At 49.5% G+C, this 12664-nt stretch overlaps 1 protein-coding gene across 1 annotated transcript in view; it reads left to right on the forward strand.

Moving 5' to 3' along the window:
* The first annotated feature begins 7322 nt into the window (after positions 1-7322).
* Positions 7323-12664, forward strand: part of LOC116952766 (sushi, von Willebrand factor type A, EGF and pentraxin domain-containing protein 1-like) — a 40502-nt gene continuing 35160 nt past the window's right edge. The window contains exons 1-3 of the mRNA XM_032972391.2: positions 7323-7389; positions 8873-8953; positions 9167-9260. Of these exons, the coding sequence (XP_032828282.2) occupies positions 8878-8953; positions 9167-9260 (170 nt within the window). The 5' untranslated portion in view covers positions 7323-7389; positions 8873-8877. The remainder of the gene's footprint in view (positions 7390-8872; positions 8954-9166; positions 9261-12664) is intronic.

Consider the following 12664-nt stretch of genomic DNA (forward strand, 5'->3'; position numbering starts at 1 on the left):
CTCAATAACAACGGTAGGAGGCTGCTAGATTTTTGTGCAGCCCATGGACTTGTAATTGCCAACACGCTGTTCCGGCATCGGCGCATCCACACAACATCATGGATGCATGCCGGGTCCAAGCAAGAACATCTCCTGGACTACATAGTGACGGACCAGCGGATGCGAGCCCATGTCCTTGACACCAGGACCTACTGTGGAGCTGATCTGCCCTCTGACCATCGACTAGTCATCTGTAAGATGCGCCTGCCATTCTTCCACTCCGGTGGTGGGTGTACACCCAGGACCCCATTCCAACCTAAAGTGGCTTGGTCTCAGTTATCTGATGAAAGTTGCAAGCGAGAATTTCATCATCGCTTGCGGCTGGGATTGGCATCGTCCCCGACTCCTCCAGATATCGAGGGTAAATGGGCGAGGTTTAGGACTGTGATTCATGCAGCTGCAATGGCTGCTTTGGGTACGCGGTCCAGACCTCCCCAAAGACCCTGGCTGACAGAGAAGGTGTTCAGGATGGTTGAGAAAAGCGACAGGCCCACTGTCATCGGCTTCAGATTCCCACGTCAGAGAATGAGGAGGCTTACCGCAGCCTTCGCTCGGAGGTTCGGAGAGCCGTGAGGCGCTGCAAGGATGGGTGGTGGTCGCGGGTTGCTGAGGAGATGGAGTCTACCTCAGTGGCCCGTGATCACAAATCTCTATTTAACTCCATCAAAAAAGATATCTGCAGCGCCACACTTATTACTATCATTAGGGGAAAAAACGGTGATCCAATCTCCGACCCCCAAGAACAGGTTTGCAGATTAGCTGAGCATTTCTTTGAGGTCCTGGGGGAGGGACAATCCCTCAGCCAGGAAAACATCGTGGCACAAAGTGAGGATGACCCTGATGAGGCTGCGGTACCTCAAATATTGGAAGAAGTCACCCCCTGTGAGTGGCTGGCTGAGGTGCCATCTGTTGAGGAAATACTGAAGGCGATCCGGAGTCTGAGACCAGGAAAGGCAGCGGGCAGAGATGATCTCCCAAGCGAATTGCTGAGGGAGGGTGGCGTTTGTGCACAGACTGCCCTATATGACATCATAACAACAGTCTGGACCACTGGACGGGTTCCGCAGGATTGGAAGGATGCCCTGGTTGTCCCCCTTTTTAAGAAGGGGGACCGCACAGACTGTAACAACTACAGGGGCATCTCACTCCTCAGTGTGCCGGGAAAGGTCCTGGCAAGGATTATTCAACATCGCCTTGCCAGGCACGCTGAGGAGAGGCTTGCGGAGCCCCAACGCGGTTTCAGGAAAGGGCGGTCCTGCACGGATGCCATATTTTCTGTCCGTCTGCTACAGCAGAGGTGTAGGGAATTCCAACAAGACCTACATCTCTGCTTTATTGACCTGGTCAAGGCCTATGATACCATCAGTAGGCCTGGGCTCTGGGTTGTTCTTCGTGCTTTTGGAGTACCTGACCCTTTGCTCACGATCATTAAGGACCTTCATGATGGTGAGCAGGCCCGAGTAAAACTACGTGTCCGGGAGTCAGAGCCATTCCCTGTACACCTTGGGGTGCGACAGGGATGTCCTCTGGCTCCCACATTATTTAACATCTATTTTGACCACGTAGTTCGTTAAGCCTTCAATAGCTGTACCGGGGGAATCTCCATATGGTACAGATATAATGGGAGGCTGATCGATGCCCGGGTGCAGTCAAGGGATGGCTCCCTATTGCTCAACCAAGTTATGTATGCTGATGATTTGGTAGTAGCTGCTCATTCAGAGGAGGAGTTGGAGACGCTGCTGCTGAGACTGGAGCATGCCACTAAGAGGTGGGGCCTTATCATCAGCCCCACCAAAACTAAGCACCTGCCTGGGTATTTTGTACCATCGGACACTCCACCCCTACAACTCCCAATCGGTGATGGGGCAGTTGTGGAGAGAGTGGAGAGTTTCCCATACCTGGGCAGTGTGCTTATGACTGGCTCCAGTTTAACAGCAGAGGTCTCACTCCGAATCAGTCGAGCGGCAATATCTTTTCATCGGTTGCGTAACGCTGTGTGGAAGCTACCTGGTCTGTCGCTCCGCACTAAGCTTCAGGTCTTCTCGGCCACGGTCATTCCCTCCCGTCTCTACGCTTGCGAAACGTGGACCCCCCTAATGGAACATCTTCGCCGGTTAGAAACATTTAGGCTGGCCTGCCTACGATCCATCCTAGGTTTAACCAGACTGGATTGTGTGAGGAGCTCACAAATCCTTGAAAGATCTGGGCAAGGTCCCATCGGTGAGCTCCTCCGGCGGGCAAGGCTGCGATTCCTGGGTCATGTAGCCCGCATGCCCAGCCACCGCATGCCGAAACAGCTTTTGTTCGGCCGGATTGAGGGGGCTAAATGGGCGCGGCACGGGCTAGAGAAGAGATGGAGTGATGTGGTACAGGAGGACGTTGAGCTGAGTGGACTTGCCAATGACTGGTACCAGCGATGTCAAGATCGGCCTCTGTGGAGGAGGCTCGTGAAGGACGCTACTGGGCAGTTGGAGGTAGTTGCCCTCCAACAACAACGGAGGGCGAAGGCGCGACGCTCACAACAACGAGCGGAGCGCCGGGTGGCTGAAGCACAGCGGGTTGGCACAGTAGGGGGCACAGGTGGTGCATCAGCCAGTCATCTCAGTCAGTCGACCCGTGGCACCTGGGTCTGCCCCGTGACCTCCTGCCAGCGGGCGTTCGACACTTCACGTGGCCTCAGGGTGCACATAGCCTGGCACAAGCGTCGTGGTGACGTCACCGTCACCTAGTGGCGAATGGCGGTTGTTGTTGTTGTCTGTGTGTGTGTCTGTCTGTGTGTGTGTCTGTGTGTGTGTTTGTGTGTGTCTGTGTGTGTGTGTCTGTCTGTGTGTGTGTGTGTGGGGGAGCGGTGGTATAGCGGTTAGCGCTACGCTGCGCAAGGAACCCGGCCCACCCGGGTTCGATTCCCGCTCACGGCCAACACCGGTGACGATTATTTGAATCGGTCGTGGGCCTCCCCTAGGTCGACTCAGCCAGAAATGAGTACCTGGTGCGGTGTGTAAACATTGCCACTGGGGAGACAAAGGCGGTCGGGCGTGGTGCTGGCCACCCACCCCCTTCGTGTTGCGTGCCGGCCTTTATAGGTGCTCGCTAACAGCACTTGCCCCAACAGTCTGTTAAGGCTATAGGGGGAAATTTTTCGTGTGAAAGTGAGAGTATGTGTGTGTGGGGAGTGGCAGTTTAATGGTTAGCATGCTGTGCTACCAACCTGGCGAACCGAGTTCGATTCCCGCTAAGAGGCCAAAAACACCGGTCCTGGGCCTCGCCTCGGTCAACGCAGCCTCAAATGAGTACCTGGTGCGGTGTGAAAAACATCGCCACTCGGGAGACAAATGCGGCCGGGCATGGTGCTGATCATTCATCCTCCAGGTGTGCCGTTTCGGCCTTCATAGGTTGTCGAACTTGCCCCAACAGTCTTTTAAGGCGATGCGGGGATCGTTGTCTTTCTCCCTTTGTTTACGTGTTGTATGGGGAGTAGCTTAGCGCACTGCGCTATGAACTGACCACCCACCCCCTCGTGTGCTGTGCCAGCCTTAATAGGTGCTGCTCGCTATCGGCACTGCTCAAGGCTATACGGGGGATCTTTGTCTTGGTACGTGTTTGCATGTGTGTGAGTACCAGCGGTGTCAAGATCGGCCTCTGTGGAGGAGGCTCGTGAAGGATGCTGCTGCTGAGGAGTTGGAGGCAGTCGCCCTCGAGCAACAACGGAGGAGCGACGCTCACAACAACGCCGGGCGGCTAAAACGAAGCAAGTTGGCACAGCCGTAGAGGTAGTGCATCTTGTAAGTCATCTCAGTCAGTCAACCCGTGGCGCCACCTAGGTCTGTCCCGTAACCTCCTGCCAGCAGCAAGCCTTCACGTGATAGTCTCAAAGTGCACCTAGCCTGGCACAAGCACTCTCACCAGTACGTCATTTTTAGATTAAACCTTTAGGGTTTAATTGTACCACGGAACATTGATGCACGGTGTGCTTATTATATTATTATTGTTGTTGTGGATTTCTCTTCTAGATATTTTATACAGGTGCTGTGTACTCATTGTTTTTTTCGGTAAAGTCACCTATGTAGAAATACCATAAAATTATATTAAAACAAATCAATCACGACGTTTCGACCGCAACACAAGCGATCTTCATCAGGTGTAAAAAACAAATAGCGAGGGAGCACATAGGGCGACATCAACGCAACACATAGAGAGCGTTAAACTGCACGGAGGTAAATACAACAAGAAGATGAGAGACGAGAATTCAACAAACCTAAGCAAAATGTATTTATTACGTGCTGTGTATTTCAGTAAATCTGTAATTGTATTGAATATTCCTCTTGGGGCATCAACTCGGTAGCTATACCATTACCAACAGCTACAACTATTTATTTTGTCTTAAGTTGATGCAATGCACGAGCCCCCTGAGGCTGTAATAATATTCGGTTTTAGGTATTTCACTTCAGCTGATAATTTTTTTTTATCAACTTCATGTCAAGCCATCACAACATTCGTACACGGTACAGGTTTTCACATCGCCATTCCGCAACGGTTTGGGGAGTAATTGCGTAGTTCAGACCTTTTGCCAGGCCTACTGGACATCTATGAAAAAAATAGCTTCATAGCTCATCGGATTCCTCCAGGATAACATAACGATTGTGATTCTGCAAATGCCGATGTTAAGACCGAAACAACAGGAGGATTTCTCCACAACTCCGGCTATCGCCTGATGATGCTGGTTGTTGTAATTACCGGCGAAACGTCATGACACTCGAATTGTAAATGTTGTAGTCGGTTCACTCTCCAACACACCGGTGTGCTGTATTCGTAACGGATTTCCACGCTTTGTTTACGTGACAAACCTTACTAATTGACTGTCTTGGGTGGTGAATGGAGATTTCAGTTTCATTTATTAGGTATAGTCCTGTTAGCCATGAGGCTCTTGACTCGGGTGCAACCGCAACAAACAAAAACATGAACAAAGAACATCTTAAAGTGCCGACGCGCAACAGAAACATCCAGGAAAACCAGTAAAATCTTCCAGAAAAAAAGCACCGTATATCAACGCTGTATGCAAAAATTGCAATGGGATGCACGTCGAGCAATAACAACCATAAGACAATTTATATAAAGTTATCAGGCTAACTCCGTACTTCAACAAACATTGCTTAACCGTACGTTTTCAAAATCACCAAAATAAAGCTATAAAAACAATTCAACAGTGACCATAGGAACTGTGATTCAAATTTAACAATAAACGATATCCATAACATGTACGACCAAACTTTGCAGCCAAAGCTGGCAGCATGAGTCACTCCATTTATATTTACGCGATGAACCCCCCCCCCGACCCCCCCCCCCCAAAAAAGCCCTCTCTTTTAGATATTCGGTTTGATTCCATTGAGGATTGTTTGGCACGTGGCAAACGGTAAGCTGTCGGGACCGCCCACTGACATCACACTCGGCCATTGTCGTGTCACGTGTTCACCTCGCAGCCACAGCAGCTGCAGCGCGTGGCAAGCCCCCTGGCGGTCACCCACTCAGACGCCGTCCCCCTGTGGCTGCTGAGATCCGACCGCATGGGACAGACTCCCGTTTGCGTTTCGGTCATCGGCAGCGATGCCGACAATGTTGCGATTTGTGTGGTTTTTTTTTGGAGATTGCAAAGATTTTGTCACGGGATGGAGGAATATCGATGTTATTATTATTATTATCGTGAGATAAAGTATTTGAAGGGGGATTTAGTAAGTGCAAGTCAACTTACTGAAACGCGCATGGAATTTGAAACAGAACTTTCCTGATAAGGGACTTGTTTGCTTTGGGGGGATTTTGAGCACTCTGACCTCAGCGAGGCAAATACTGCATAGCCTTGTCAATCATACCCGACCCGAGCCTGAGCTCACTGCAAACCTTGTTTATGGTATAAATTATACCAAGGGACTGCTTTAGCAATACAGGGACTCCTCTACTTACGAACGAGTTAAGTCCCAGAGGTCTGTTCGTAAGTCGGTTTGTTCGTAAGTCCAATTTTACTTCTGTAGATTCCAAACATGTTGTAGGGCATCCACACTAAACACGGGGAGTGGCTTTAAAAGTTGCATTATCTCCTGTGGATGTAGATGCCACTGGTTCTTCACGTTCTGTAGATGGAGATGCCACTGGTTCTTCACGTTCTGCAGATGTAGATGCCACTGGTACTTCATGTTCTGCAGATGTAGATGTCACTGGTTCTGCACGTTCTGTAGATGTAGATGCCACCAGTTCTTCACGTTCTGTAGATGGAGATGCCACCGGTTCTTCACGTTCTGCAGATGTAGATGTCACTGATTCTTTCACATTCTGCAGATGTAGATGCCACCGGTTCTTAACGTTCTGCAGATGCCACTGGTTCTTCACGTGGCACCTACAAGACATACAGAAAGGTTTGTTCGCATCTCTGAAAGTTAGTAAGTCGAATGCTCGTAAGTAGAGGAGTCCCTGTACAACCTTCTGATTGGGTGGAACCAACCTGTGAGCCCCAGCCCGGAAACACCGTGGAGTGAAACGATTCCATGCACCACGACGGAACATCTGCAATGCGACATTAGGTCCACCCCACTTCGCCTTCTCAATTCAAATTCCTTACGCGGATTCTACCTCACCAGCCGAGAAATAAATCCGCCATTACGCATCCTCATCCTGCCCCAGATGCCTTCCCGACACGATGCAATGATGTGAAGGGGCCTTTTGGTCACCCCGAATATTAAAACAATCCCAATCCGAAACGCAGAACTCGCGTACTGCAACAGAATGACCGCTTCTAGATTTAAAGCTTTTGTGACTGCAAGGATCCATACTCTTTGGTTCTATTCGGTAAAGTCACGTAGGTAAATAACAAAACAACAATAATCACGACGTTTCGGCCACAACACAAGCGACCTTCATCAGGTGAAGGGACGAGCCTGTCTGGAGGACAGCGCTGTCCTCCAGACAGGCTCGTGATTATTGTTGTTTTATTATTTACCTACGTGACTTTACCGAATAGAACCAAAGAATGACCGCTACCACGCATACAGAATATCACCGGCAAGTATTGTTTTTGTCCCGTTACATTTTTTGACAAACCCGATGCATTCACGCCATCATATTTCCATTGCAGAGCAGACGAGGCACAGTGTGTATTTTACTGTCATTTGCTATCAAGCTGCCTGCCTTCTGGGAAACCACCGAGAGAATCGTTATCGCTGCTCGTTCGTTTGTTTGATCGAGATAATGCCATCGGGGGTGGGGAGGGGTGGGGGGGTATGTGGGAGGGAGTGTAAAGATCTGAAACAGTTGTTAAAGAGTCTGGCAAACGCAGGGCACCGCCGCAGACTGGTGAACGCGCTGGTAAGAGTCGACTACTCCCGTGTGCTTTCATTCACGTGCTTCCCGTGTAACGGCATCGCAGCCACGCAAGGCGTCGTGTAGTGAGCAACGTGCACTCAGCGGTGTGGTCCCAAGTACGGTCTATCAAACCCTCGTGGCCGCCACAGCGTGGTGAGGCCTTCGTCCAGCAATGGATTTACAGAGGGCCTTAGCTAACGATTAACGTGCTTCTATTTTTTTTTATTAGTAACCCTCACAGTCGGTTTTCCCTCCATCGGGATCCATACCACGTTGCTCGTCTGCTGCCACTTTGATTCCAGCCGGTGGGGAGAAACACATTTTGACTTCTGCAGGGTAATGAAAACATCTCGCACAGTGGCTCACAGTGGAACGAGAGGGAGGCAACTTTATTTATCGATCTATCAAGAGTTGGCGTTGCGCTGCGGTTGACCAGAATGTAAACTGCATCCTCAGTTGTCGCATGCTGATCGTACTTCTGGCTTCACCCTTCATTTTTAAACTTGCACATAGAGCGTACGACGGTGACATTCTTCTGTTGTTGTGGCGTGCCCGTGATTAAACGAGTGCAGTTGTTGCTGCAATCAGGCGCCCGGTGGCTATCCAAGGCCCAATCGTTCGTAGGGGCTCAGGCGCCGGCTATTACGGGCGGGGTGGATATTGGATACGGGGCCCATGTCGCTCCTTGCAGGAGGGCCCACGGGCCGTGTCAAGGTGTCGCTGTTCAAATGCGCATCAAAGTGGTGCTCACCTCCGCTGCGCCATCCTCAGCAGGTGGTGGAAATTCGACACTTTATCCGCCGCAGAGGGATGATGGGGCTAAGTTCCAACCCTCGACCAGGGTTTGAACTCGCAACCTTCGAAATCGCGAGCACGCTTGCCCGTGCTGCCAACCCCCCGGGGCCACCTCGCGCTATCCGCCCGGTTGCAGGTGCGGGAATTTCACAACTCTCTTGTGTGATCCACCAACCCTAGCGCCCAGAGCGCAGCGTCGCGGGCGGGCGCCACCGCCACAGTAAAGAAAGCGGAGTACAGGAGCCAAACGCACCCAAAACGGTAACTCGCAGGATAAATCATGCAAACAAACGGAGAGCAAACGCGGTTTAATGCTCTTTGGTTCTTTCGGTAAAGTCACGTAGATGAAAAAAAACATGAAAATAACTCAATTAAATCACGACGTTTCGGGCGCAACACAAGCATCCACTCGTGCAGCGCCCGAAACGTCGTGATTGAATTTGATTGACTTTAGTTATTTTCATTTTATTATTTTCACCATTGTTTTTTTTAAATTCTTCATCTGCGTGACTTTACCGAAAGAACCAAAGGACATGGATCTTTGCAATCACGAAAACTTCAAATCTTGAATAAGCGCGGTTTAAGATTAAGAAAACGAGACGCGACGCGCGGTTTGTGCATCTCGGCGAAGTGCTACACGGTCTTGATAAGCGTCCTGAAGCGTCGCGCGTCCGCTGGTGCGTCTCCCTAGGAAGGATGTCGGCACGCGCCGTGAGGAGCATCGTGGCGTGGTGCGCGCTGGTGGCAACCGGCGCGCCTCTCAGCACAGTAGGTGCGAATGTGGGGCAGTGGGAGAAAAAAAAAAAAGAATCGCACGCACAGCACGCACACCGTACGGTCCCCAGTTACGCTCTCTCTATCCACTGGTTGGACTTTTTTTTTTCTCTATATATATGTGGAAAGGACAAATGTTTACCCAAATGTCGTTCGGCTTCAGAACTAAGAAGGGTCCACGGGTTCCCGTTCCTCGTGCTCTCATCGACAGTTGCGAGCATCGCATGCCACAAACCGGCAGACATCGTGCACGGGAGCTGGAGCTGGGTAAACAACACCACCGTCGCGTACTCGTGTCAGCTTGGGTGAGTGGAATTCATGCAACGATCGCGTTGTGCATCTGTGATGGGCCTTGCATCATCGGTACGAGTCTTCCGTAGGACAAGCTGGGCTCCCCGTTGGATTGACTCGGTTACAATGCGGGGCCCAAAGCTACGAATCGTGTAAAATAGATCGTGTCTTCTTTGGTTCTTTCGGTAAAGTTACGTAGAATGAGAATAAAATAATAAAATAAAATAACACAATAAAATTCTCACGACGTTTCGGCCACAACACAAGTGGCCGAAACGTCGTGAGAATTTTATTGTGTTATTTTATTAATTTATTATTTCATTCTCATTCCACGTGACTTTACCGAAAGAACCAAAGATGAATCCTTGCAGTCACGAAAGCTTTAAATCGAAATTTAGATCGTGTCTGTATTCAAGTTCACCAACGTCCATTATACCTGAATGACGGTGCCAGTGTTTGTATCCGAGACAAATGAGCAGGGCCTCTGCCTCTCACCTGCACTGCCACCGCCCTCCCTAGCATCTCACCCAGGCACGGAATAGCGCCGGAGGACGAGAGGGTGGATGGGCGCCGACGTGAGATTAAGTAACTCCGAGTTCGCGACCAGCACGTCGCACCTCGTGGCTTTTGACATTCCTTGAAGCCGCCGGTGTTGGAACCGTCGCCCGCGTGCAGAATGGTCGACGGGACACCTCCTCTACGAGCGGAGGCTTTAAGACGAGCCACGGGAGTGCGATTGTGGCCACGCGACTCAGACAAACATTGGGACTCGTGCAGTAAACCCACGGTGGTTCTGCAAAGGCTTCAGCGGGAGGAGGAGGAGGAAGATCGGAACGACAACGAGCTGTCTCTCTCTCTCTTCTGAAGCCCCCTCGTCGTGGCCAGCAGGAGCACACATCGACTTTGGCATTTAGCTTCTGAACACATCGCCATCGTAGTTAAAAAAAAAATGTTTGAATGTCAAATAGAGAAGTAACAGAGATACCACAATTAATAATGATAATAATAATGATGATGTATTGTGCCCATAGTGAAACTGAAGGTCTCAGAGTGCAATTGCTTTTTGCAGGAATAGGATGACCAATTCATGGAATTGACCAAACTTTCTCAGCTACAAAAACTCCCTGGAAAAGTAAAACATCTTCTTTAGACTTGACAAGGCGTCTCGTGAATTGACGTATAAATGAGCAGCATTGTAATAATGATTTACAACAACAACATTATAAAGTCTTCAGCTTGTCAGCACGGGCGATCGCCCTCGGTGCTGCATGACGCGATGTGCATTGTGTGTGTGTACTGTGTGTGTGCACTGTGTGTGTGTACTGTGTGTGTGTACTGTGTGTGTGTGTACTGTGTGTGTGTACTGTGTGTGTGTGTACTGTGTGTGTGTACTGTGTGTGTGTACTGTGTGTGTGTGTGTACTGTGTGTGTGTACTGTGTGTGTGTGTACTGTGTGTGTGTACTGTGTGTGTGTACTGTGTGTGTGTGTGTACTGTGTGTGTGTGTACTGTGTGTGTGTACTGTGTGTGTACTGTGTGTGTGTACTGTGTGTGTACTGTGTGTGTGTGTACTGTGTGTGTGTACTGTGTGTGTGTGTACTGTGTGTGTGTGTACTGTGTGTGTGTGTACTGTGTGTGTGTACTGTGTGTATGTGTACTGTGTGTGTGTACTGTGTGTGTACTGTGTGTGTGTGTACTGTGTGTGTGTGTACTGTGTGTGTGTACTGTGTGTGTGTACTGTGTGTGTGTACTGTGTGTGCACTGTGTGTGTGTGTACTGTGTGTGTGTACTGTGTGTGTGTGTACTGTGTGTGTGTACTGTGTGTGTGTGTACTGTGTGTGTGTACTGTGTGTACTGTGTGTGTGTACTGTGTGTGTGTACTGTGTGTGTGTGTGTACTGTGTGTGTACTGTGTGTGTGTGTACTGTGTGTGTGTACTGTGTGTGTACTGTGTGTGTGTACTGTGTGTGTACTGTGTGTGTGTGTACTGTGTGTGTGTACTGTGTGTGTACTGTGTGTGTGTGTGTACTGTGTGTGTGTACTGTGTGTGTACTGTGTGTGTGTACTGTGTGTGTGTGTACTGTGTGTGTGTACTGTGTGTACTGTGTGTGCTGTGTGTGTGCTGTGTGCACTGTGTGTGTGTGTACTGTGTGTGTACTGTGTGTACTGTGTGTGTACTGTGTGTGTGTACTGTGTGTGTACTGTGTGTGAGTACTGTGTGTGTACTGTCTGTGTACTGTGTGCTGTGTGTGTACTATGTGTGTACTGTGTGTGTACTGTGTGTGTGTACTGTGTGTACTGTGTGTGTGTACTGTGTGCACTGTGTGTGTGTACTGTGTGTACTGTGTGTGTGTACTGTGTGTATACTGTGTGTGTGTACTGTGTGTTTGTACTGTGTGTACTGTGTGCACTGTGTGTGTACTGTGTGTACTGTGTGTGTGCTGTGTGTATACTGTGTGTGTGTACTGTGTGTGTGTACTGTGTGTACTGTGTGTACTGTGTGCACTGTGTGTGTGTACTGTGTGTACTGTGTGTGTGCTGTGTGTATACTGTGTGTGTACTGTATGTGTGTACTGTGTGGGTGTACTGTGTGTACTGTGTGTGTACTGTGTATGTGTGTGTGTACTGTGTGTGTACTGTGTGTGTGTACTGTGTGTGTACTGTGTGTGTGTACTGTGTGTACTGTGTGTGCTGTGTGTGTGCTATGTGTGTGCTGTGTGTACTGTGTGTGTGTACTGTGTGTGTACTGTGTGTACTGTGTGTGTGTACTGTGTGTGTACTGTGTGTGGGTACTGTGTGTGCGTGTGTACTGTGTGTGTGTACTGTGTGTGTACTGTGTGTACTGTGTGTGTGTACTGTGTGTGTGTGTGTACTATGTGTACTGTGTTTGTACTGTGTGTGTACTGTGTGCTGTGTACTGTGTGTGTACTGTGTTTGTACTATGTGCTGTGTGTGTACTGTGTGCTGTGTGTATACTGTGTGTACTGTATGCTGTGTGTATACTGTGTGTACTGTGTGTGTACTGTGTGTGTGTACTGTGTGTGTGTACTGTGTGTGGGTACTGTGTGTGATGTGTGTGTACTGTGTGTGTGTACTGTGTGTGCTATGTGTGTACTGTGTGTATACTGTGTGTGGGTATTGTGTGTGTACTGTGTGTGGTTACTGTGTGTACTGTGTGTGTACTGTGTGTACTGTGTGTGTACTGTGTGCTGTGTGTGTACTCTGTGTACTGTGTATACTGTGTGTGTGTACTGTGTGTGTACCGTGTGTGGGTACTGTGTGTGTACTGTGTGTGTGTACTGTGTGTGTACTGTGTGTGGTTACTGTGTGTACTGTGTGTGTGTACTGTGTGTGGGTACTGTGTGTACTGTGTGTGTACTGTGTGTGTGTGTACTGTGTGTACTGTGTGTGCTGTGTGTA

Source organism: Petromyzon marinus, chromosome 48 (genome assembly GCF_048934315.1).
Source record: "Petromyzon marinus isolate PM22_M1 ecotype Great Lakes invasive population chromosome 48, UKy_Petmar_22M1.pri1.0, whole genome shotgun sequence".
In the NCBI taxonomy this organism is placed as follows: domain Eukaryota; kingdom Metazoa; phylum Chordata; class Hyperoartia; order Petromyzontiformes; family Petromyzontidae; genus Petromyzon; species Petromyzon marinus.